This window comes from Lissotriton helveticus, chromosome 12, assembly GCF_964261635.1.
Source record: "Lissotriton helveticus chromosome 12, aLisHel1.1, whole genome shotgun sequence".
Classification (NCBI taxonomy): domain Eukaryota; kingdom Metazoa; phylum Chordata; class Amphibia; order Caudata; family Salamandridae; genus Lissotriton; species Lissotriton helveticus.
Window position 1 is genome coordinate 839,122,979 of NC_136073.1, and position 25,162 is coordinate 839,148,140.

Consider the following 25,162-nt stretch of genomic DNA (forward strand, 5'->3'; position numbering starts at 1 on the left):
GCCTACAGCAGTGTTTTGATCTGTTCCTTAGACTTTCAGTCCCTGGCAGTGACCACCTCTCTGCTCAAATCACTCCTTTCCTACCAATACACCATTCCATCTCTCAATATTCCCTGAGGCACTAGCTGTGCTTTACTCCCTCTGCCATTTATTGCAATTAATTTCCAATAATGTTATAAAAATATATGTTGACACAACACGCCTTGAGGAGTTTGAACGCGCACCTGTGTACCTGTGCAGGAAGAGGTCTACAGTGACCATATATCGCTTGAGGAGTTGTCCGTTTTGTGTACGCATGGTTGAAATTCCATGGGCTGAGGACAACGCGTGATTTATTGAATTAAGGTCCCTCTGTGTACCTTGAGGACCGTGAGATATCAATTGGGGAGAGTCAAATAGGGAGTATAAGAGAACTCCGTCGAAAAACGAAAGTGATAGATCCTCATACGCAATATCACAGAAGAGGGATTTGATTTCACGGTGTTCGTAAAGAAGAAGAAACGCTCAGTGAAACACACAAATAGAGTGAGGAGCCCTGAAGAAGTCCTTCAAAAGGACGAAAGGCGTTGGCTACTGCAGAGTGTAACAAGAAAATAAAGATTGAAGGAACAGATTAGTGTGAATTATTATTGAATGAACGGACTGGACTGCCTGGTTTCTTTTTGTGTGCGGACCACATATATTTATATAATTGTCTGTTGTGGAAGGTTCTTTCACAACAAAGGGGATCAAAAGGGTCTGGCTCTCGGTTGGTCAACGCACCATATGCAAATATATTTCTCAGTAGTTAGATAAGTGCGGTGTTGTTTCCTAGATCCTTTTGCCTTAATCCTTTAATTTCCAATAATGGTTTGCTGAAATAGACTTTTTCTCAGTTTATAGAATTTAGTTTCCTCGTTAATATTCACCTGCAGCTCTAAGCAATGCTTCTGCTTCTCAGAGATTTGGCCAGAGAGAAGCTTTTTCTCATTCTGTAACTTCTCCATGGACAAAGTTGGCCAGTCTATCTTCAGCTCCTCACAGCGAGCCTTCAGCTGTAAACAGAGAAATGATAAAGGTCAATATAAGCAGACTGGAAACCTTGAAAAATAGCTTTAAAAACAGGAGGGAGGTCAAATGTGCACAAGTTTAGAGCAGCAGAAACCTTTATTGCCTTAGAGCAGGAATCTTAAGCATCAGCCCCTGTATATTCAGATGTGAGCAATAAATTAGAGCAAAACAAGACCTCAGAGAACACAAAAAAGGGGGGCGCTGGTAACCAGCCAGATAAGAGACAAACTGCTCTGTTTTAACATGTGAAAAGACAAATACTGGCAACAGGTTAAAAAAAAAAAACAGGAGCGATGGTACTCGGAATGCTGCAGGATTATGTTTTGGTATTTACTAAAGAGGGAGATGGTGGGTGGTAAAGCTGTATGTAAGTGTATTCTCCCCTCCAACTACCCATACGTTCTGGCTTTTAGCAGCGCAGAGATATCCGGGTCTGTGGAGGAGTGGTTATAAGGATGCTGACAGCCTAGTTCTGGCACCCGCCTATCTTAAGGCGTTGGGTGGGGTATGGGGGGAGTCTGGGAAGAGTGTAGGGCATCACCCAAGGTTGCCTATATGGCTTTTGAGGTGGAGCCTTTTCTATTCTTGGACCGACCAGGGTTTGGGCTTGTGTTCACAATGCGTGGAGAGGCTCTGGGTTTGTTCTCCTACGTCTTGTGTTAGAAATGTTGGGTATTTGGCTAATAAGGGAAAAATATGGTATTCAAACTTGGATTAAACAGCGAATGATGGGCATAGTGGTGCAGTGCAAACACTAAATACTACCTGAGTAAAATTAATATTTTTCAATATACTCAATTAACAAATCATTTTGCCTTCAGCTTCCAAAAGTAGGGTTAAAATAATACCAGCCCAGTCCCTTATTAGGAGGCATGAGTGCAAGGGCAAAACAGGAGGTTTAGATGGGCAACGCTTGATAATTTTTAAAACAAGCACTGACGCAGAGGAATGATGGGACAGTCAATTCACAGAGGTATACTCACAAGCTGTAAGCTCTGATTTCTGAGAGCACCATTGTCCTTCTCTAGCTGCCGCGCCTGCTCCTTCAGCTGCTGGTTATGTAGAGAGATCTCCTTCTGGGCCTGAATCAGGTCGCTGTACGTTACAGCCTTCACTCCCAGCTATGGACGTAACAATGAGTGTTACATGAAGAGAGATGGAGGAATCCACACAATTACATTTTGTAGCTTTACAAAACAGAATGAAATGCAAAATAGAAAATGGCAGAAAATGTTCTTATGGCGAGAATTCAGTGGTTAGGTTATGGTCTGTTCAATAACTGAAGAATAATGCGCTTAAACTGGCTGAAGATTTTTTACGTTTTTTTTAAAAATAAGATTGGTAAGGGAAGTCAACATAGTATATGCCAGACGATTAAAGTGTATATGAAAAGGTTGGGCCAGAAATAAAAGGGGCCATCCCACTGGCAATGTGGATATCAACCCAGATGAACAAAGACTATTAATAAAAAAAAGGCCTATTGATAGAGGCTCCCTGTACAAGGTGCAGAGTGGCTTCTAAAATTCCCAACACACTTGGAAGAACAGTCCTTCAACCTCTGACAAAAACAGAGGTTGAAGAGAGCATCACTTTCAGTGCCATACTTCAGCCACTTTCACAGAACATTGTGTTCTTTTTTTTGTTAAAGCAAAGCACTCTATTTTACAACAGCATCCAATATTTTTTTAAGCCAAATATTGGACTAGGGCTCATGCTAAGTTGGAAGGCAACTAAAAAGGATACAGTTTAAACCAACCTAGTCTACCTCTTCACTTCCATGATTGCCCACAACCAACCAGACATGGTCCTGTTGCTTTTTCACTTACCCCTCAAGCTCTGTACAAAGGCCTAATGCCAAGAAATGCTACACTGGAAGATGCAGGCCCCTTGAAACACAGGAGTTCCAGGGGCTCATTTATACCTATGACCAAGATCTCTACATCCTCAAAAATATGTATAATTGCATTTAAAACTATTAAAACGTCATGAAAATGTGGATTTTGTTCAACAGACCAGACATAATTAAAGATAAAGTCCAGAAAAGAAATAAGTTTTCTCAGGTGCCTGAAGACAGTAAAGGATAGCAGGAAATACAATCCAGAAATATTACAATATAGTGTGAACAAAGACAACTCCAATCCCAAAAAGTATTAATGTGACTCGCAACACTATAGCAACATGGCTAAAAGTCCACTATACTACCTGGCAAAGACATTTCGGCTAGAGCGTTCTGCTGTAGTCCTCAGTGTTACTCTATTCGGGAAGGTATGAACAGTGAGCAACTTGCAGAAGTTGCCCTGTGGCTGTTAGGTAATCATCGATTCTATTTTTAATGCACCTCTTGTGATCATCTCACTTGGGCAATGATCTACTTCATGTACCCTTCAACTATCCAATTTATCCGGATAATTATGTAAAACATGTCCTTAATCATTACTCAAATCCGAACAATGATCAATAGTAAGGGACTCTCTTCCTCCTTGTGTGTGCAGGTTTGAACACACATGCATTTGTGAGCAGTTTCTCTGAAAGGAAAGTTGGGAGGAATGTATTCAAATCTACATTATTGATTGAACAAAACAGTAAACTAAGATTTCAAAAAGCTGAAGAAAAACAGGAGGGTTTGTGTTAACCAGCTGCTATCAAGTCAGAATTTATCCCAGAACAGCCTAAAGAGAGATTCAATGAAGTATGTTTAAAAACTAATGAGTGGAACAAATGAATGATCAGGTCATCCAAGATAGTAACACATTAACCACAAGGCATGGATACAAATATCTGTATATGGTTTAAATATTGGTTTCAATTTCAACTTCTACCGATGGGGACAGGAGTATTGGATGAATCTTTATTTCTGTTTTTCTAATATATGGTTATGCACATTAATATATTCCTTTCCAGTGAATAGGCTAAGTACTTTACTACATTACAAGTTAATTTGTTTGTTTTTGGTCTGTCTTTGACAAACTTATATGAAACGCCAATAAAAAATATGTTTATTCCAAAAAAAGGAATGGGGAGGCGAGGCCAAGCAATAGATCTACTGTCAGTTTACCTCATCCAATTTCTGCTGAAACAGTCGCTTGATCTCCTCCTTCTGTACCCGACAGTGGTTGAAGAGCTGCTGTGCAGTGCCCAGTAATTGCGTATTCTTTTCCTAAGAAAGAAAACTCATTACATTAATAACTGGAAATTCAGGCGAAAGATAAACCATCTCATAGATCTTGAGAACTTCAATTTGAACTTCCTACTTCGAGAAGAGTGCACGTCAATCTCTATGCCTAGATCGCATCCCTGAGCAGATTATGTTCTACAACTGTTAACTTCATGCCCCACAGTATACAAACAGGTCTCTACTACAGAAGGTACGGAAACTATATGTGAATTCCCATCAGGCATCAGATTTAAGACACAATGTGGCCACAAAATAACAACAAAAGAGGAGCAAATCGCACACTAACCTTCTCCTGCTCCAGCAACTGCTGCAGGTTGGCTTTGTACTGAGGGGTCTTCATGTAAGCCATGAACTGCATGTACTGAATTTTAAATGAGTCTGCAAGGTAACAAAAGGAAAATGTTACAAGGAAATACGCTTAGGTTCAAAACGGGAGCAAGGTTAATTAATACAATACTAAGAACTGATGACCGAAAGCAGCTTACAAATTGCTTCCCGTTTCCCACGCTGGAAATATGGCTACTGGTTCAACAGCTCTGGAAGTAGAGGAAAGTATCTCACAAACAAAATACTTTCAGTTTTGAGGCATCCTAGCCAATGGCGATTGACCATGAGGAAGTTGGGTTCTTGAGATTAACGGATTAAATGTTAGGAAGATTGATCCTTGACTAACTCATACAAGACAGAAAAATCCAGAGCTGGGCTGTGCAAGGCAGCAAAAAGGGCAAAAGTTAATTAACAAAATAGAAAACGAAATATGTTGACTCATCATAAAATATAAATTTTTAAAAAACCAAGACATCCCAATCGGAATCTCCAAGGACATGTGGATGTAGTACAAAGAAGCACTGTGTGTGTGTAAACAAATAACTGACCTGTAAAGAAGGGGGTTTTCATGTAAATTTAATACCAAACGATCCTTGTGTTTGTGTTTCATAATACTAGAAAACAACCAAGCAGATTGAAGCCAGACCAATCAAGTATCCTTGCATCACCTCTGAAAAAGTTACAGAGTGTGTATGCTTGTTTTCCTGAGGCATGGCAACACAGATCGTGTTGAGGAGCTTGGTGGGTGTTGAACAATTTGACGTAACCAGAATTTGGGACATCACCACAGCAAAATGAAGGCTACCTGATTACAAGCGCTGCTTTGTTTGCCTTGTGTTTCAAGAACCGGCTCAATACTATACTACCTCTGAATCGTTTTTTCCTGAATCAAGTGAGCAGAATGTCAAGCTGCCCCTATTTCTTTGGGACATGTCGTGAGAACATGGCAGTGAGACCCAACATCCAATGTCTATGAAGATATGACTTAAAGCACCCAATCATAGCACAATGCTATCATTCCAGAGTCTGAAACCCCTTACTTCATGTATTTTCGTGACATACACTTGAGTCTGAAACCCCTTACTTCATGTATTTTCGTGACATACACTTGTCTTAAAGGGAATGATAATTTTATGCTAATGTGCAGGATATGTGAAAGTTTTTTGCAGCTCTAGGACAAGTTATATTTTCTTATCTCACCCTTACCAAAGAGAACGTTGTTGCTGCTTAGTGGGGCAATCCTATATTTCTCTCTCACCTTCAACCTCGCTACTTCACATACTATAGGCATTTGAGCTGCTCCATGCCAAACACAAAGGTGCATCCAACATTTCAGACAGCTGAATCTGCAAATGTCTTGTTCAATAGACACTCTGAGCATTCTAGCTTCATAAATTTGAGTAGTTTTGCCAGCAAGTACTCACTGAATGGCCAGGTTCATCAAATAACGACGTTTTATGATGTTTCTTGCAAGAGCACTCTTAAATTTAAAAAATAACTGACGTTGGTCATCAGCAGTAGCGACAAGATGTGCTGTTGCAAGAAAAAGGGCTTTTATGAAAACTTTAGGTTGACTAGATTTCAGTGTGCATCTTCGACATTTCTGGGTCTTGGGAAAAATACCAATCAGCCACAGGGAAGCCAGATAGAAGTGTTCACCAACAGGGCATCTTGCAGCTGTACACACTTAGGCTTGAGTCAGAGAACTAAAGGAACTATCCTTCCAAACATGACCTTGGCTTAGAAGACGGTCACTCGGACATTTGGGGTTGACATGAAGTGTTTTGTTTTTTTTTTTAAATGGGGAAAAAGTGAGCAGAAGGTGAGAGACCAAGTAACCAAATTACTGGGACACAGGGTTGAACTCGACAATCTGGAATGCGATTCTGCCAATAAGATTTCAGCTCAGACAGCCAGTGCTGCTAGAGGATGGCAGACGCAGGACAATGCAATGCCTATTACGCAAATGAGAAAGCTTCTTCGTAGAGAGCTGGCAGTGAACGCTAATGACCCTGGCACAAAGTGCTGCTGCTACAGAAAAGCAGACTGCAAATAACTTAAAAGGAATAACAAGATTCAGACATATTCATATTAGAACAATGTTACTGAACCAGATGCCCAGGTGTCGCACATGGGATCTCCTTGGGAAATGTGGTTAGGTCTTACACACAAGCTGGGTAAATAAAAAGCCCACGGCGGAATGACCCACGACGCTATATTCTCCAACTGGGAAAAAGAAGAAAACACATGTTGAGTTGAATGTGTATAAAAAGAGGCTGCACTGGTGGCAAGATTACACAGACTTACCAATGAGCTTTTAAAGAGATAGCAAATACAAAACAAGATTCAGAAATCAATGTCCTTTGTACGTTGACTTTGCATGCACTCACATTTTCAGCTGTGTTTAAATGGGTGATGCACCGTTACATCGCAACTTTTACAACGGGAGTCTATTACAACGGAACTTTTACAACGCAGGATCCATTACATCGGATGCCATTACAACGCATGGCATTACATAGCAGATGCTATTACAACGCATGGCATTACATCGTAAGTATAGGTAAGTATTTAATTTTTATTTAATACATTTAATTAATATTAATTATAATTAAAGGGTTTGGGTTTTGGGGTACAGGGGTGTTTTTAGGTTTCAGGGCAGGGTTTGGGTTTTGGGGTACAGGGGTGTTTTTAGGTTTTAGGGTAGGGTTTGGGTTTTGGGGTAGGGTTTGGGGTAAAGGGGTGTTTTTAGGTTTCAGGGCAGGGTTTGGGTTTTGGGGTACAGGGGTGTTTTTAGGTTTCAGGGCAGGGTTTGGGTTTTGGGGTACAGGGGTGTTTTTAGGTTTCAGGGCAGGGTTTGGGTTTTGGGGTACAGGGGTGTTTTTAGGTTTCAGGGCAGGGTTTGGGTTTTGGGGTACAGGGGTGTTTTTAGGTTTCAGGGCAGGGTTTGGGTTTTGGGGTACAGGGGTGTTTTTAGGTTTTAGGGATGGGTTTGGGTTTTGGGGTACAGGGGTGTTTTAGGGTTCAGGGTTGGGTTTGTGCTTAGGGCTAATTAAATTATATTTACCATTTATAAATTAATTAAAATATATTTATTAAATTAAATTAATTATATTATATTAATTACATTTTTTAATTAAATTAATTAAATTAAATAAATTATTTTAATTAATTTAATTTAATTACAATTTTAAAAATATTTAAATTAAATTAATTTCATTATATTAATTAATTAAAATTTATTACAATTTTTATTAAAATTAAATTAAATAAATAGATTTAAATCTATTAAATTAAATTAATTACTATTTTAAAATGTATTTTAATTAAATTAATTAAATTAAATTAATTAAATTAACTTAATTACATTTTTTTTAAAAAGGTATACTTACCTATACTTACGATGTAATGCCATGCGTTGTAATAGCATCTGCTATGTAATGCCATGCGTTGTAATGGCATCCGATGTAATGGATCCTGCGTTGTAAAAATTCCGATGTAACGGAATGCGTTGTAAAAAACCGCGTTGTAGTGACACCAATCCGTTTAAATGCTGTGCAATTGTGGCACAAATTCAAATATGTCAACTAGCTACTCTGAGTCGGTTCTATGCTCAATGCTCAACCATCACCAATATAAACAAGAGGATAGGCGGCACTGGCATTATAAGCCAGAGGACCAGAAGAATTATTGATTTTCTAATGATGCAGCATGAGGCTGAGCTACAATAGAGTACACTCAAGAATCCAAACAGCATGGCAAAGGTTACCTACCTTCAAGCACGGGCTCTCCTGCGTGAGTACTACTTCAACTGACGGTCATATTTACAGTCTTGTTGGGCAACATACAAACAGCAAAGAAAGCTTCCAGCATATGCATGCTCTTCAACAAGTCTTAGATGCACCTTACTGGATTAATTTGGGGTCGATTTCCAGGTCTGGTAGTTGCAAGTTAAATGCAAAGCACTGGAATTTTAAGTCCGACTGAGATGAATCTTTTCCTTCCTTACCATTAAATATGATGATTCACTAATTGCGTTCAGTTTGGCTTTCCTACTTAGCTGTATGCATGAATCAGTAAAGGGGACTAATGCGACAATTCCATTACTTTGAATCATTCATCTACCGCCTTCAAACTGTTCGGGAATTGTCTGCACCACAGGAAGGACTGGAAGAAGCTGCCATTAGTAAAAATGTTGTCAGGCTGGTCCAATGTAATATCTTCTCACTCTCACGTATACCCGGCTTCCATCCACAAATTCAACATTAACTGTCACAGCCCAGTTCCTAGATATATATATATATATATATATATATATTAAGATTGGATACTAGCCAGGGATTTGCTGGGTGGGGTCTGGGAAGGAGGTGGAACAATGGCTAACAGATTTAGAATCACCCCAAAAAATTTACTTTCTACACTTTGCCATTACGATCTCCCTACTTCCCAACTGGTTGACAGTCCCCTAATTAGTTAGTCCTCTTGGTACAGATCAAGGCACACTCCTGTATACATTAGTTCATATTACACAACCCTAAATTAAGCCCTTAGAGAAGATCAAAGCAAAGTCCAAAGTATACATTGCATTAAAAAAAATCCCAATGATAACGTGTACACTTAAGGAAACAATATTTTTTTTAAGTACTTCCCCAACAAGGCCCAAAGAGCATTAGCCCTCATTGCTGCATATAAAACGGCACTCCTCTGCTGTCATGCCAAATTCAACTTTTAAACCAAAGCAGTCAGAAGCCAAAGCGACAGAAAGAAGTTAAACACGGTCTCAAACTCCTTCACCACCTTACACTTGGAAGTCAACCGACACTTTTTCATCAAGAAACTTAACACCATATACCACACTGACCTTACTAATCCCCAAATCGTTCTTATCAGTAGTTTTGTGCATCACCCAAAAGGCCACCCACCACAACAAGCCAATTACTCATGAGAAAAGCCACCCTGTATGGCTTTGCCCACACATGCTGCCACTCAAACCTTTATCCACTAGAGATCCCCAAGGTAAGGAATGAATAAAATCACCTTGTGACAGCCCTACTCCTTCAAACAATCTCCTTTCTAACACAGGCTGCCCCAGTCTAGCCCTATGTTAACTTTATTTTTTTTGCCATATGCCCAGAGGATGCCCACACCAGATGCACAAGTTACTACTTGTGTAACGATATATCTGTAAGAGACATTAGTTAGTATTAGATTCCTTACCTTAGAATATCCCCAGGCGTCAGACTGGATCCGGATTTGTTTTGCGTAGCAGTACCCTTGCGCGTCGGCAGGCGTCGTCTGCGGCTCCCCGTCCGTCGTCGGCGCCGTGATGATGTCGTCGGATTACTTAGACGCCGCCTCCGCGTGCTGACGTCAGTTCTTAGACACAGCTTTTCCGCGCCAGAAGCGCTGAGCCATGTTAAAAACCAACACTGGTGCCATTGAAACTAGGGCCCTGAAAGGGGATAACCCTAACCCTAGATATCGGTTCGCAGAACGGGGAGGATGGGTGGGTCGGTAAGGAATCTATCACTAACTAATGTCTCTTACAGATATATCGTTACACAAGTAGTAACTTGTGCATCTGAAAGAGACACGTTAGTATTAGATTCCTTACCTTAGAATAGATACCCCAGCAATACCAACCCCGGTGGTGGGTCTGCGAACCAATAATCACACCAGAAAAGTCCTGGAGGACAGAACGGCCAAAGAAGCCATCCCTCCGGACTTGGCTGTCCAGGCAGTAGTGTCTGGCAAACATGTGCAGCGATGCCCACGTAGCTGCCTGACAGATGTCTTGTAAGGGCACTCCCCGGCCCAGGGCAGTTGTAGTCGCCGTGGCTCGGGTGGAATGAGCCCGCAATCCAACAGGGGGCTCCTTTCTAGCCAAGGAGTAACATGCCTGGATACACAAGATGATCCACCGGGAGATGGTCCTCTTGTGCACCGCTTTCACCTTCTTAGCGCCCACGTAACCAACAAAGAGTTGGTCATCCACCCGGAACTGGCGTGTGCGATCCAAATAGAATGAAAGCGCACGTTTTGGGTCCAGACGGTGGAGCCGCTCTTCCTCTTTAGAGGGATGCGGTGGCGGGAAGAAGGTTAGCAAAGTGATGGACTACCCGATGTGGAAGGCTGTGACAACCTTGGGCAGGAACGAATAGTTTTCTTACCTGTCGGTGTAGTTTTGCAGCTTGAAGATCTTTCTGGATTCACTATGCTGTGCATTATTCCGCGGTCTTGTGGTTGGGTCCGGATTCGTAGTCTTTTCTTTTTTTTTTTTTTCTTAGCCCAGGTGGGCGTCGGCGTCACACCCCCATGGGTGTATTTCCGGTGACGTCGGCATGCTTCCTGCGGAAGCTCCCACTCTTGGGCGCCATCTTCGGGTTCTTTTTTTCCGTGTTTCTTTCGTTTCCGAAGTAATGGCAATGTTCTATTTAGTTGGTATTTTACCGCTTTGTACTTTTTTTAAAACCTTTCTTTTGTTAACCACCTCTTCTCTCTCCAGCCTCATCTTTCTGGCGGAGGTGGGTGGGTTCGCTAGTGAATCCAGAAAGATCTTCAAGCTGCAAAACTACACCGACAGGTAAGAAAACTATTCGTTTTGCAGCGTGAATCTTTCTGGATTCACTATGCTGTGCATAGATTTCGTAGCGGTTTCTCATTTCTGTGGCGGTTGGGTGGAAGATGAGCGTTGGGTATTGAATATGTGCTGTAGCACCTTCTGTCCAACTTGAGCTTCCTTGTTCATCTGTATGTCCACACAGTAGTGCTTCGTGAACGTGTGCACCGAAGCCCATGTTGCCGCCAGGCATATGTCTTGTATGGGTGTGTTAGCCAGGAAGGCTATTGTAGCGCCCTTTTTCCTAGTGGAGTGGGCACGTGTCCCCTCTGCTAGCTCTTGTCCTGCACGCTTGTGGCAGAGTTGTATTGTCTGTGCGATCCATCGTGCAATTGTCTTTTTGGTTACTGCTTTTCCCATGTAACTGTTGGCAAATGACACAAAGAACTGTTTTGTTTTCCTGTGTCCCTTCGTCCTTTCGATGTAGTGCATGACTGCCCTTCTGGCGTCCAGGGTGTGCAGAGCTCGCTCAGCGGCAGTTGTTGGTTTTTGGAAAAAACTCGGTATCTGTATAGACTGGTTCATGTGGAATTTAGATACCACCTTCGGCATGAAGTTTGGGTCAGTCCTCATCACAACCCTGTCATTGTGTATTTGTATGTAGGGTTCTTGTAGCGTCAGAGCCTGAAGCTCGCTTACTCTGCGTAGGGACGTTATTGCAACCAGAAAAGCTGTTTTCATAGTCAGCATCTTTAAGGACGCCTTGTGGAGCGGTTCAAAGGGCTCTTTCATGAGTTCCGTTAGGACTATGTTCAAGTTCCATGCAGGTGGCGGCACCCACTTGGGCGGTGCGATCCTTTTCGCCCCTTCTAGGAATCTCTTCACCACCTGTGATGTGAAGAAACTCCTGCACGTTTCACCCCTTGTGTAGGCGACTATTGCTGCTAAGTGAACCCTCAAGGAGGATGAGCTAAGGTTCTTCTCCAGCAAGTGCGTCAGGTACTTTAGCACTGTGGAGTCCCTCTTCATCTTATTGTGAAGTCTTTCTTGTCTACACCATATTGTGAACCTCTTCCATTTCGCAACATAGCACTTCCGAGTGCTAGGCCTTCTTGCCTCCCGCAGGACCTTCAGTGTACTTTCTGGCAATCTTAAATGTGCGAACTCTATGTCCTCAGGAGCCACGCTACTAGGCTCATGCTCTCTGGCTCTGGGTGCAGCACCTCTCCGTTCTGCATGGAGAGTAAGTCTTTCCTCCTGCTGAATCTGTGGGGTGCACACTGTGTCATCTCCATGATCTGCGAGTACCATGTCTGCCTCGCCCACTGTGGTGCGACCAGTATCAGTGTCATGTTGCTCGCTCTGCACTTGCTCAGTACTCTGTGCATCAGTGGTATCGGGGGAAAGGCGTAGGCAAATGTCCCTGACCAATCTATCCATAGGGCATTCCCCAGTGACCCCTCCTCGGGCTGCCTGGATGCGAAGTTTCGGCATTTTGCATTCTGCGTGTGGCAAACAGGTCCACCGATGGAGTTCCCTATCTGTCGAATAGGTGCCTTGTCTCCTGAGCATTGAGCTCCCACTCGTGGGATGCTGAAGTCTGCCTGCTGAGCCAATCTGCTTGTATGTTGTCCTTCCCTGGCAGGTGTATGGCCAGCAGGTCTATCTTGAGAGGGATTGCCCACCTCCATATCTCCTGTGCTAGCGTTGAAAGCGGGGCTGACTGGGTGCCCCCCTGCTTGTTGATGTAGAACATCGCAGTGGTATTGTCTGTTTGTATCAACACCTTGTGATTGTACAGTCTTGTCTGGAAGGCTTTCAGTGCAAGGAAGATTGTCTTCAATTCTAAGTAATTGATGTGTTTTGTGGCATCCGTCGGTGTCCACAGTCCTCTCACCTTGAGCTCCTCCATGTGAGCGCCCCATCCCTTCAGGGATGCGTCTGTGGTGATGGTCACTGTTGGCGTTGGGGGCGTTAGAGGCTTTCCCCTTGCTATGTTCTCCATGGTCCACCATGTCATCTCCTTCTGCACTGCGTGCGTTACAACCACTAGATCCTCCCAACTGCCTGTAGCTTGTGACCATTGCTCCTGTAGCCATTCTTGAATGGGTCTCATGTGGAGTCGTACATTCGGTACCAGGTGGATGCATGATGCCATCATCCCCATGATCTTGCTCGCAGTCCTCACTGTCCGAGCTTGTCCCTTCCGGTAGAGGCGAGTTTCCTTCACCAGCGCCCTCGCCCTCTTCTCGCTGGGGAACACCTTGCCCTGTAAGGTGTTGATCTGTGCTCCCAGGAAGATCTTCACTTGTTCTGGCTCCATTGATGATTTCTTCCAATGGATGGAGAACCCCAGGTTTATGAGCGTGCTGGTCACTGTATGTGCGTGCAGCTTGCATTTCTGGTATGAGTTTGCTTTCACCAGCCAGTCGTCCAGGTAAGGGTATACGTGTATCCCTTGCCTTCTTAGGTGCGCTGCGACTGCTGCGAGGCACTTTGTGAAAACTCTTGGTGCCGATTTCAGACCGAAGGCCAGTGTCGTGAACTGGTAGTGGCTTTCTCCGACGGTGAACCTGAGCATGTGTTTGTGCTTTCTGTTCATTGGGATGTGCAGGTATGCGTCTTTGAGGTCTATAGTGACCATGAAGTCCCCGATCTGCAATTGTGGGAGCACCTCTTGCAGGGAGGTCATTTTGAATTTTTGCGTTCTTATGAATTTGTTCATGAACCTTAAATCGAGAATGGGTCTCATTGTCTCGTCTACTTTTGGTACCAGGAAGTACGTTGAGTATACTCCTGTGTTTCTTTCCTTGACGGGTACCCGTTCTATGGCCTGCTTCTGCAGGAGTTCTTTTGCTTCTTCCTGAAGGCACTGTAGCTGCTTGCCTGCTAGTGGCTTTCTTTTTGGTTTTTTGCTTGTTGGCCTCCCCTCCAACTCTATGCAGTATCCGAATTGGATAATGTTGAGGATCCATTTGTCTGATGTGATTTCTCTCCACTCCTGGAGGTGGTATCTTAATCTTCCTCCCACTGGTGTCCTGTGGTCGTAGGTGTCTAGTTTGTCTTGACCCATCTGTACGTGCTGCCCCCTGGGTTCTTTTTTGCGGGCGGGCACACGGAGTTTTTTGAAGTCACTTGGAGGTGGGCTGCTGGCCCCCTCTTCTATTTTGCCCCCGTCCATTTCTCCCTCGAAAGGACTGGCCTCTTTGTTGGTACTGCCAGGGCTGCTTCTGATGACCCTGCTGAGTCTGCGAGTCTGCCTGGTGCGTTTGCTGGAAAGCCTGGTGTGATGTACCTGGTTGGTTTCCGCCTCTCCCGCCGGGCCACCGTGACGGGGTGCCCCTCTTGTTCCCTCTGAACTGCAATGCCCCCATGGATCTTGCTGTTTCGTTATCTTTCTTCAGTTGGCTGAGTTGTTCATCAACTGTTGGTCCGAAAAGCGTGCTGCCGTTGAACGGTGTGTTCAGGATGCTGTGTTGCACCTCCGGTTTGAAACCGGATATCCTGAGCCAGGCGTGCCTCCTTTCCGTGACGCCCATCATCATGAGCATGCTGGCGGTGTCTGCCCCATCCAGGGCCGTCTTAAGGCAAGAATTTGCCGCATTCTTCCCCTCTTCAATCAGCTTTTCGGCTTTCTGCCTGGCATCCTGGGGCAAGTCCTTCACCAACTGCCCCAGTCCCTCCATGATTTGGTACATGTGCCTGTTTATCAGGGCGTTGGAATTAGCCATGCGCCAGTGGGTCGCGGCATTCCGTTCGATCCTTCTGCCCACCAGATCCATCCTTTTGCTCTCCTTATCCGGTGGTGGGCCAGAGGTAGTCGGTACGTTAGCCCTCCTCCTTGCTGTGGCCGTGATAATGGAGTCTGCGGAGACCGTGCCCTGAATGTAGGCCGGGTCCTTTGTGGCATGCTTGTACTTCTTCTCAGTTCTGGGAGTTACTGCCTTGCATGTTGCGGGCTCCCTGAAAGCTTCCTTCCCCTGAGCCAAGACGCTCTCGAGCATTGGAAGGAACTGGCTCCTCGTTTGTGTTGGGAGTAAAGTTTCTAGAAGGAAGTCTGCTTTCTGCTTCTCTTCGTCGAGCTTGAGCTTGAAAGCTGCTGCGGCAGATTGTATCACCGAGTTGTAGGCCCCGATGTCGTCCGGCGGCGAGGGCCTCGAGGGGTAGGTGTCGACCACCTCCTCCGGGCTGTCGGTGTCGACATCGATGTAATCTACCTCCTGAAGGTCAGAGGGTGCCGACTCTGTGTCTGTCCTGCCCTCATCTTCCTCCCCATAGCTGTAACTTTCGTAGGGATTCTCGAACTCCTCCTGGTCGTCGATCACCTCGACGTCCTGGTCTTGCTCGGTGACTTCGGCGACCTCTTCTTCCTCCTCGACCGCCTCCATCACTGGTGGCTTGGTCTTGTGAGGGATCGTGAAGGCTTTCATCTTTGCGTCGAAATCTTTCTTCCGCTGCATGATGTTCTCCATTTCTGCCTCGAGGCGCCTCCTTTTCTTTTCCATCTCGGCCGCGTGTTCCGCGTCGGATGGGTCGGCCGCTCTCTTCGACGGATGGCTAGTCGCCGTGCCTCTCGGAGTCGAAGTTTTCGACGTCGAACCGGATTTCGGGTCTCTGGTCGTCGTCGTCAGTTTCGGGTATTTCTCCCTCGTCGATCGATCCTTTTCGGGGACGATTTTCGACGTTTTCTGCTGATCAGCAGCTCTCGGCGCCGGGGACTCCTTCTCGGAGGATCCGCTGGGCCTGGGAGTAGTCGCGGACGCCGCCTTTTTTGGCGTCTGCGCTTTCGGGGTCTTGCCCTCGTTTTTTCTAGACTCAGAGTCTCTTGGGTTCTTGGGGGCCGAAGAGTCTCCTACCTTGTCAGAAGTCTTCGTGTAATCGGTCTCTATGACCGTGTAGCTGTCGTCTTCGGCGGCGGCGTTGTCTTCTTCCTCGGAGGACATCCCCAGCTCGTAGAGTGACGGAGTCGGGGCCTTCCCCTGCAGGGCGGCGTGTGCTACCCTCTGCCTTTCTCTCACACGAAGGGTCTTCGGGGTGAAGGCGGAACAGGCGTTGCAGTCTCCGCTTTCGTGGTCCACCGGTAGGCAAAGGTTGCATACCGGGTGCTGGTCCTTCTGCGCGTACTTGTGGTGGCAGTTACGGCAGAACTTGAACGGCGTGTTGTCCATCCTCGAGCGTCCAGGGCCTCTCTGGTCGCGTGATCGTCGACGGTCGTCGAAGATCTCGATGGAAAACGCCTTATCCTTGCTTGTTTTTCGTCGGTGAAGTCCCCTGGAGTCTTCAGATGACTTCTCCTCGTCTTTTCTGTATTTTCTGTCTTCTTTCTCCAAAAATGTCTGGAGCCCAAACGGGAACGATCCAGACCCGACCGCGGAAAAAAAGAATCTGAAGATGGCGCCCAAGAGTGGGAGCTTCCGCAGGAAGCATGCCGACGTCACCGGAAATACACCCATGGGGGTGTGACGCCGACGCCCACCTGGGCTAAGAAAAAAAAAAAAAAAAACAAAGAAAAGACTACGAATCCGGACCCAACCACAAGACCGCGGAATAATGCACAGCATAGTGAATCCAGAAAGATTCACGCTGCAAAAAGATGGCTTAGTACGCAACACAACCTTGTCCGGATGGACAGAAAGGAAAGGAGGAGTACAAGAAAGGGCCTGGAGCTCACTCACTCTCCTGGCAGAGGTGATGGCAACCAGGAAAGCAGTCTTCAGAGTAAGAAGGCGGAGAGGACAGTTGTGAAGCGGCTCAAAGGGAGCGCACATCAGAAACGTAAGAACAAGGTTCAAGTCCCACTGAGGCATCACAAACTGAACAGGAGGGAACGTGTGTGTGATGCCCCTAAGAAATCTATTTACAATGGGGGACTTGAACAAAGAAGGTTGATCAGGCAGCCTCAGAAAGGCTAAAAGGGCAGAAAGGTAGCCCTTGATAGTGCCCAGAGCAGAGCCCTGCTGGGCAAGAGAAAGAAGGAAGAGAAGAACCTCAGAGAGAGGGGCAGCAAGAGGATCCACAGCCTTTGCTGTGCACCATGCCACAAATCTGTTCCACCTGCAGGCGTATACCGTTTTTGTGGAGGGACGCCTGGCTGCCAGAATGACATTACAGACTTCAGGAGGCAAGTCAAATGGCCTCAACTGTCGCCGCTCAATCTCCAAGCATGGAGGTGGAGACTGGACAGGTTCGGGTGGAGGACCGTCCCCTGCTGCTGCGACAGAAGGTCCTCCCGAAGAGGCAGACGAACCGGGGGATCGACTGACATACCGAGTAGCTCTGGATACCAGTACCTTCGTGCCCAGTCCGGAGCCACAAGGATGACTTGGGCCCGGTCGCGCTTGATCTTCTTCAGCACTCTGGGCAGAAGTGGTATAGGCGGAAAGGGGTACAATAGACCGCAACTCCACTCGCGACGAAAAGCGTCTCCGAGCGAGTGCCGCCTTGGAAATTCCAACGCACAGAACAGATGACATTGCGCATTCTCTTCGGTGGCGAATAGATCTAACCAAGGCTCTCCCCATTGCTGAAAGAGGCCTTGCGCCACATCCGAGTTCAGACGCCATTCGTGATCCATCATGCACCAACGGCTGAGCTCGTCCTCCCTGGCGTTCAGAGAACCTGCCAGGTGTTGAGCCACCAGGGTCACGCCCTGGCGTTCCAGCCATTGCCAGAGGCGCAGAGCCTCCTGGCAAAGGGTCCACGACCCCACCCCGTTTGGTGCAGTACCACATGGCGGTGGTGTTGTCTGCGAACACCTGCACTACACTCCCCCGTACAGAGGGGAGGAATGCGTTCAGTGCTAGACGAATCGCCCAAAACTCCAACAGGTTGATGTGGAGCCGGGCCTCCGCCGGAGACCAGAGGCCTCTCATCTCCGCCTCTCCCATGTGGCCTCCCCAGCCCTGGAGGGACGCGTCGTCACAACTACGTGCTCCGGTTGGGGAAGGGAGAGGACCTGCCGCTGACCCAATCGCGGTCCGTGAGCCACCACTGCAGCTGTCTCGCAGTGCCCTCCGAGATTAGGACGTGGTCGGACAGGTTGCCCTGATGCTGGGCCCACTGAAACTTCAGGTCCCACTGCAGAGCCCGCACATGCCACCTGGCGTGATGCAGGAGGCCATCAGCCCCAGAAGCCGCAGCGTCAACCTGACCGAGACCCGGGATAACGGCTGAAAGATGGGAATCAGAGCCTGAATATCCCGGACCCGCTGTTCAGGTGGATAAACCCGAAACCGCGCCCAGAACCGCTCCGATGAAGAGGAGCTTCTGAGAGGGACACAGGTGTGACTTTGGCACATTGATGGAGAACGCCAGCTGGTGCAGGAGATCTGCCGTAGTCTGGAGGTGGCTGACGACTGTCTGGGGCGAGCCCGCCTTCAACAACCAGTCGTCGAGGTAGGGGAAGACTGAAACCCCTAACCTGCGCAGATGATCTGCGACCACCGCCATCACTTCGTGAACACCCGTGGGGCGCTGGTAAGGCCGAAGGGGAGCACGGTATACTGAAAGTGCTCGCGGCCAACCGTGAACCGCAGGTAGTGCCGGTGGGCCGGCAGGACGGGGATGTGGAAATACGCGTCCTGCAAGTCTAACGCTACCATCCAGTCTCCTGGGTCCAGGGCAGCTAAGACCTGAGCCAGGGTCAGCATTTTGAACTTCTCCTTCCGGAGGAAGCCGTTGACATTCCTGAGGTCCAAGATAGGGCGTAAGCCCCCCTTGCCCTTCTTGGGTACCAGAAAGTAGTGGGAGTAGCAACCAGACCCTACTTCTGGCCCAGGAACGCGCTCGATGGCCCCCTTGGCCAAGAGGGCCGTAACTTCCTCCTGCAGAAGTGGCAAATGATCACCCGATACACGGTGGATTTGCGGTGGCATGGCTGGAGGGGTCGCCTCGAAGGGGAGGGAGTAGCCCCTTCGGACGATCTGCAGCACCCACCTCTCCGACGTGACAGTGCGCCAGTGGAGGAGGTGATGGCGAACCCTGCCCCCCACTGGCGCCACATGGGCCTGAAAGCACGGACTAGGAGGGTTTTGAGGCGGATGCTGCGGGGGAAGGTGTGGACTGACCTCGCCGTTGTCCCCGACCGCCGGTACGGCGGTTCCCACGGCCGCCCCCGCGTTGGGTATTACCTTGCGGAGCATGGCTGGCAGCACGTGTGGGAACACCCCTTCCGTGGCCACGAAAGGAGTGAAAGGCAGCCGATTGCTGGCGCGGGGCCGAGAGTCCCAAGGACTTGGCCGTAGCCCTGGAGTCCTTCAAGCGCTCAAGCGCATGGTCTGCCTTGTCGCCAAAAAGGCGACTGTCATCAAAGGGCATGTCCATCAGTGTGTTTTGGACATCAGCCGAAAAGTTGGCGGACCTCAACCAGGTGTGGCGTCTGACCGCCACCGTCGTTGCCATCGCTCTACCTAGTGAGTCGGTGGTATCCAGCCCACACCGGATAGAATATTTGGCTGCATCCCGCCTCTCCACAAGGGCTTGGCCGAGTTTGGCCCGTACCTCCAACGGACACTCTGACAGCACTTCCGCAACCGTATCCCACAGAGAGTGGGTGTAGCGGCCCAAGAGGCATGCGGTGTTGGAAGACCACAGTCCCAGGCTAAGGGACGAGAAGATCTTTTTACCGTACTGCTCGTACCTCTTGGATTCCCTGTCCGGCAGAGCCGACGGGAATGCGATCTGGGAGTTGGAGACCTGGATGACAAGGCTCTCGGGGGTGGGTGGACAGGAAACAAGGGGGGGCCGGGCGTTGGCGTCTGGCCACGTTCCTATCTACGGGCGAACCCGTAGCGGGCTTGGACCAAGTGCCCAAAAGAACGTCGGTTAAGTCCTCGTTAAACGGCAGCAGAGGCTCGGCTGAGCTTGACTGCGGCTTAAGGACCTCAGTGAGGAGGTTAGTCCTCACGGCCGCGACAGGGAGCTCAAGGCCCAAGGCCTTGGCTGCCCTCATCAACACCACACTATAGGTTGCCCCCTCCTCCGAAGCCACGGTAGGAGGCGAGACAAAGCCAGTGTCAGGCGAAGTGTCTATACCACTGGCCTCCCCAAGTTCACCTGCCCAGTCCTCTTGAGACTGGCATTCACGTGCCAGAGGGTCCTCAGACCCCTCCCAATCCTCCTCATCACCCATCTCCTGGTACTCAGGGTTAGCAAAGGATGGGGCCAGTTCATGGAAAGTAAACTCTCTGAACGGCGTCTGAAGCGGCGCCGCTTCGGCGCCGTAACCGGGTCGAGGACGGCGCCGGTGGTGACACCTGAGGGCTCGGCGCCGGGGAGGTCGTCAAATCCACCGGCGGCGACCCGGATCCAGAACCGGATCCAGCGGGGCCCTGCGGCGCCGGCTGCGTCGGAGCCGAAGCACCCGACGGCGTCGGGGCCGGAGCCCGTCGGAGGAGAGAGGGACCTCATGGCCATGAGGAACCGCTCGATCTCCTCCGGCGTCGCGTTAGGCCCAGGGACCGAAGGGTGTGAAGCCGGACGCGGCGCCTGCGACTCCGACGGAGCCGCGTGGGCGGTGCCACCTGAACCCCCGGCCGCGTCGGGGGTAGTCGGAAGAGCGATGACGTCTCTTCGACTTCTTGTGCTTACCTGACGACTTCGACCCTGAGGAGTGATGTCGACTCCCGGAGCTATGATGGCTCCGCTCCCGCGACCGGTCCCTCGACCTCCGTCCGGACCGGGACCTCTCTTGGCGCGGGGCCGACTGCCGGAGTTCGAGTCGCTTACGGGACCGCTCCAGTCTAGCCTTCGAAGTTAGGGCCCGGCAGTCGGAACAGGCCTTGTCGTCGACGCCGAGACAGTGGAGACACGGTCGGTGAGGGTCCGTTACCGACATCAGTCGGCCGCAATCCTCACAGTGCTTGAAACCAGGCATCCCTACCGGCATCGATTCGGAGTCGAAGACTCGAAAAGGGAGATCAAAAGATCAAAAAGATTTAGCCAAAAAGTGACTAAGGTACCACTTTTTCCGGATCTGCGCTGCTGGCGCGGAAAAAAGAAGAACTGACGTCAGCACACGGAGGCGGCGTCTAAGTATTCCGACGACGTCATCATGGCGCCCACGACGCCGACGACGGGCGTGGAGCCGCAGACTACGCCTGCCGACGCGCAAGGGTACTGCTACGCAAAAAAATTCCGGATCCAGTCTGACGCCTGGGGATATTCTAAGGTAAGGAATCTAATACAAACGTGTCTCTTTCAGATATCAATGCATGTAATGGGGTGACCCTGTAACCCTCAGAACCTGGGTGGGTAATAAACAAAGTAATAATGGTACTTGTTGTTTTTAGTATTACTCTAGCACAAAGTTTTCGTGCCATATATGTTTTAAATGTTCGTTAGGGACAGTTATTGAATTAATTTGTTTTCACATGTGAAAGTATTTGAGTAAAATTTGCTTTCATTTTTCTTTATGGTCAGTGTGTTTTGTTTGTGAATGTATTAGTACACCTGTCTTGATATCCTGGTTAGGTACGAGACTTAAGAAAGGAAACGTTGAAATACTAAATCAGTGTGTATTTCTGTCCGACAGAACCATTATTACTTTGTTTCTTTCAGATATCAAGCATATCACGAATCAGCACAGCAGACTCTCAGCCCCCAACCACCCTCCACCAAAACGTAAATCTTTATTAGGCTTTGCATTTGTGACTAGACTCATAACAGCTGGACCAACCTAAGATTTATTTATATATGCTAACTGTGAACACATCCACCAACCATCTCCATCCACTACTCTGGCACAACCCACCATACATGGTCAAAGCTACCTCAGTAACCACCTTCTAAAAAACTATAAAGGCCTGATTACCATGATCTTCTCTAACACAATACAGTTTCTGATGGAAGAGCCTCAGCAATTCTCTTGTTGTAGAACATTACAATTGTATCTCAAGAGCAGAATCAATTCATCCCCTAATAAAGCTCAAATTATGTTTTCTGTAATTTTGGAGAGAGGTTTAAGGCATGATCTTCCAAACATTTTATGGTATCACTGTCACAATCATGTTTTTATAATCTACATTTTTCAGTGTATTTTGGTAGCTTATGTTTTCACATGCCCCTGAAAGGCAGCATTTCATATTTGATTACTCTCTATACTCCCTATTTCTACAGTTTAGCAGCACCAACTCACAGTTAAGCCAGTCACATAGCCTAACACAGCTTGTTCTCAACATTGGCTCATCATTTGACTGGGAGAGCTACCTGAACTGCAAGAGTGTTATTCAAAGAAATGCTCTGCAAAAGCAGGATTCCACGTCAATCTTCTACATCAATACAGAATGATATTGTCTGCCAGAATGTTGCAAATTTTCAATTTCACTTCTTTATTTTAATTACATTCATGCATCAAATGTATCCAAATTGAGCCAGAGCTAGAATGTCCTAGTTAATACCCTTCATCTTACTGAGGAAAACCAAAAACATTCAAATGTACTCCAATAACAAAATACAGTGAATATAGTCTAGATGCTCTTCACTGTTAACAATAAGAATATGATGCCTGCAATGGAGCATTAAAATCATGGAGACTAGATGTCGAGGAAAGGCTCGAAATCTGATAGCTGCTATGGTAGAGACAAAGTGTCTACCGAATCCAAAAGGGTCTCTGGATCCTTGTTTGATGTAGAACAAGACTAAGTATGAACATGTATCTGACACATGAAAGAGAAGGAATTAGCCCGGTTCCACATCAAAAATTGGTTAAAGTACACATAATTGTTTATTTTATTTTTTAAACGGTTTGATCAAATGTTTGCCAATGCAGGTCAATAGACAAAAAGAATGGGAACTACTGTATGTATACACAATATTGGAATACTTTTTTTGTCGTCGGTCTTATTTATATCCAGAAAGAAGTCCGCATAATTACTACCAGGCTATAGAGGTTATGACGTTCTATAGTGAAACACCTGTATGGAATAACGGAATGGATCAATTTTAAGACAGGAGAGCAAGTGAATAATTTATTGAAACAGCACACGTTCCTTCTCTTTAGTTAAGCATGTGCCACAAGAGGTACTGATATTGTGCCCTTTACCTACCACTGTCATAATCCAACAAAAAGTCAAACTACTAATGTCTTCTGTGGTTAATCACAAGATTTAAGCTTCCAAAAGCATATTAAACACAACTTTTCCGTGCAAAAATACATCCTCTGTATGATTTACATTCTGCTATGGCGGACGGAGAGGACAGGCCTTACCTAGCAACTTCTGGAGGGCAGGAGGTGTAGGAGCCACCAAAAGCTGGTTGGTTGGCTGGTGCTGCACTTTTGGAGGTAGCTGGCGTGATGGACTTTGAGGAGACTTGGGTGTATCTGGTAAAAAAAAAAAGAGTAACTATGATATGTTACCTGTCTTTAATCACATTCAGTTGGGTAAGGACATCAACATTTTAGATGATTTTTAAATAGTAACAATTTCATCTACCATGCAAATTACACCTGTAAATTGGGGGTCTAGATCAATGAAATTGAAACAACCTTCCCTATGCCCCAAACTGCCTCTTGTAGCCCATTACAAAAGCAAAAAAGCCATAGATAACTGCCAAAATGAATCAACACAAGACAAATATGCTACAGAGATTGCAATGATCAAGCTCCTAGACTTTTTTTCCTTCACTAAAACCCTACTGTGAATTCATAATTTTTAATTCAAGAAAATAGAACACTGGTCTCAAGTTCAGACTTCTGCTGAACAAGGTACTGCCCAGAGGATCAAAAGCTGGATCCAAGGTCAGGAGAATGTGTTAACAGTAATGGTCAATAACATGTGTTCATACAACTTGCACTCATACCTAATCCACAAAATGGGTTTTAGAGAACAATTATGATATGGACAACAGAACATCTAGAGGCCACCAACTCTGTACAGCTTGAACTCTAGCCTTAGAGCAGAACCTCCCGACTTGAGCTTTAAAAAAAGAATGTTTTAAAGGCTAAACTTTTCAGAATGAATTTCAAAGTAAGACTCACAACAACCCAGGCAGCAACTCGGAAGTACTGCACAGGAGCCTAAACATCTGGTTTGGCATGCTGCCCTAGAACAGTTCTTCGGCTCAGACGTTTAGTCTAACACTGTTTAGTGTTCATGTGGTGACATGCGGTGCTCTCAAGAACTCCATAAAGAAAAGCGGTTTCTCCGTCTCTTTTGGTCATAGAACCACAAACAGAAATGCAGGCTCAACAAGGACATCTGATTGAAGAGATCATCTTTAAGGCTGGTAGAATGCAGCCCACTAAAACAATCATAACAGCACTAAAGGCTGCTTCACCAGCATCACAACTGCTGAAAAGTGAACTTGTACACCCAAACCCTACAATTCCATTTCAACAGGGTCTTGGCTAGGTCCAATCTTACTATGGACAACACTGGCTAGCCAGACTAAGATATGAAACAGATGGGTAACAAAAAGTGATTTGCGTTGTAATAGTTAATACAACACCCTGTACAGAGCATAGAATTTGGCTCCGCAAATCACAGTGCTTAGGATGCTGAATTTATTTAAAGCTATTCACTTCTTGTTAAATTCAGCGTGAATCATGGGAGTGAAGCACACAGAGGGTGTTTGTCTGTAACACTTAAGAGCGGGAAGGCAGAGTTATTCTATATGTTTGTTCATTGTTATGCAATTCGGTAATACTCTGTAGAATACATTTAAAAAATATATACGTTTCAATCACAGCATCATCTGGCTCGCACAGTCAGAAGGCAATAAGCTGAAAATCACCTAAAAATTATCATCACTAGACAGAGATTCTAAGACAATTAAAAAAATCTCAGAGGCTGCACCAGAGGAGTCGCAGGACTTATTATCTTCAAGTGTTGATGACTGTCTTCTTTATGCCCAACTATCCAGTTGGGAGCAGAAAGTTTTCCAACACGGGAACTTTCAGAGATTTGCCTGCTAGAATTTTTTAACATGCTGTGAACATGTCAAGCATACAAGTTTATGAAACATATCTACACTGGAGAACTGCAGTCTGGTGTAAGTAACTTGTTTCTTACACTTTGTTTCCAATAGTTTTCATGACTGCTGAACAAGTCGTC

The 25,162-nt window shown here is 46.6% G+C and overlaps 1 protein-coding gene across 2 annotated transcripts in view; it reads right to left on the minus strand.

Annotated features, from left to right (window-relative positions):
- The window catches only part of DOT1L (DOT1 like histone lysine methyltransferase), a 235,074-nt gene that overhangs the window by 70,546 nt on the left and 139,366 nt on the right, over window positions 1-25,162 (minus strand). For both annotated transcript variants that reach the window (XM_078671100.1, XM_078671099.1), the window contains exons 15-19: window positions 23,317-23,430; window positions 4,512-4,603; window positions 4,106-4,207; window positions 2,034-2,171; window positions 909-1,034 (exon numbers count right to left, since the gene is read on the minus strand). In XM_078671100.1, the coding sequence (XP_078527226.1) occupies window positions 909-1,034; window positions 2,034-2,171; window positions 4,106-4,207; window positions 4,512-4,603; window positions 23,317-23,430 (572 nt within the window). The remainder of the gene's footprint in view (window positions 1-908; window positions 1,035-2,033; window positions 2,172-4,105; window positions 4,208-4,511; window positions 4,604-23,316; window positions 23,431-25,162) is intronic.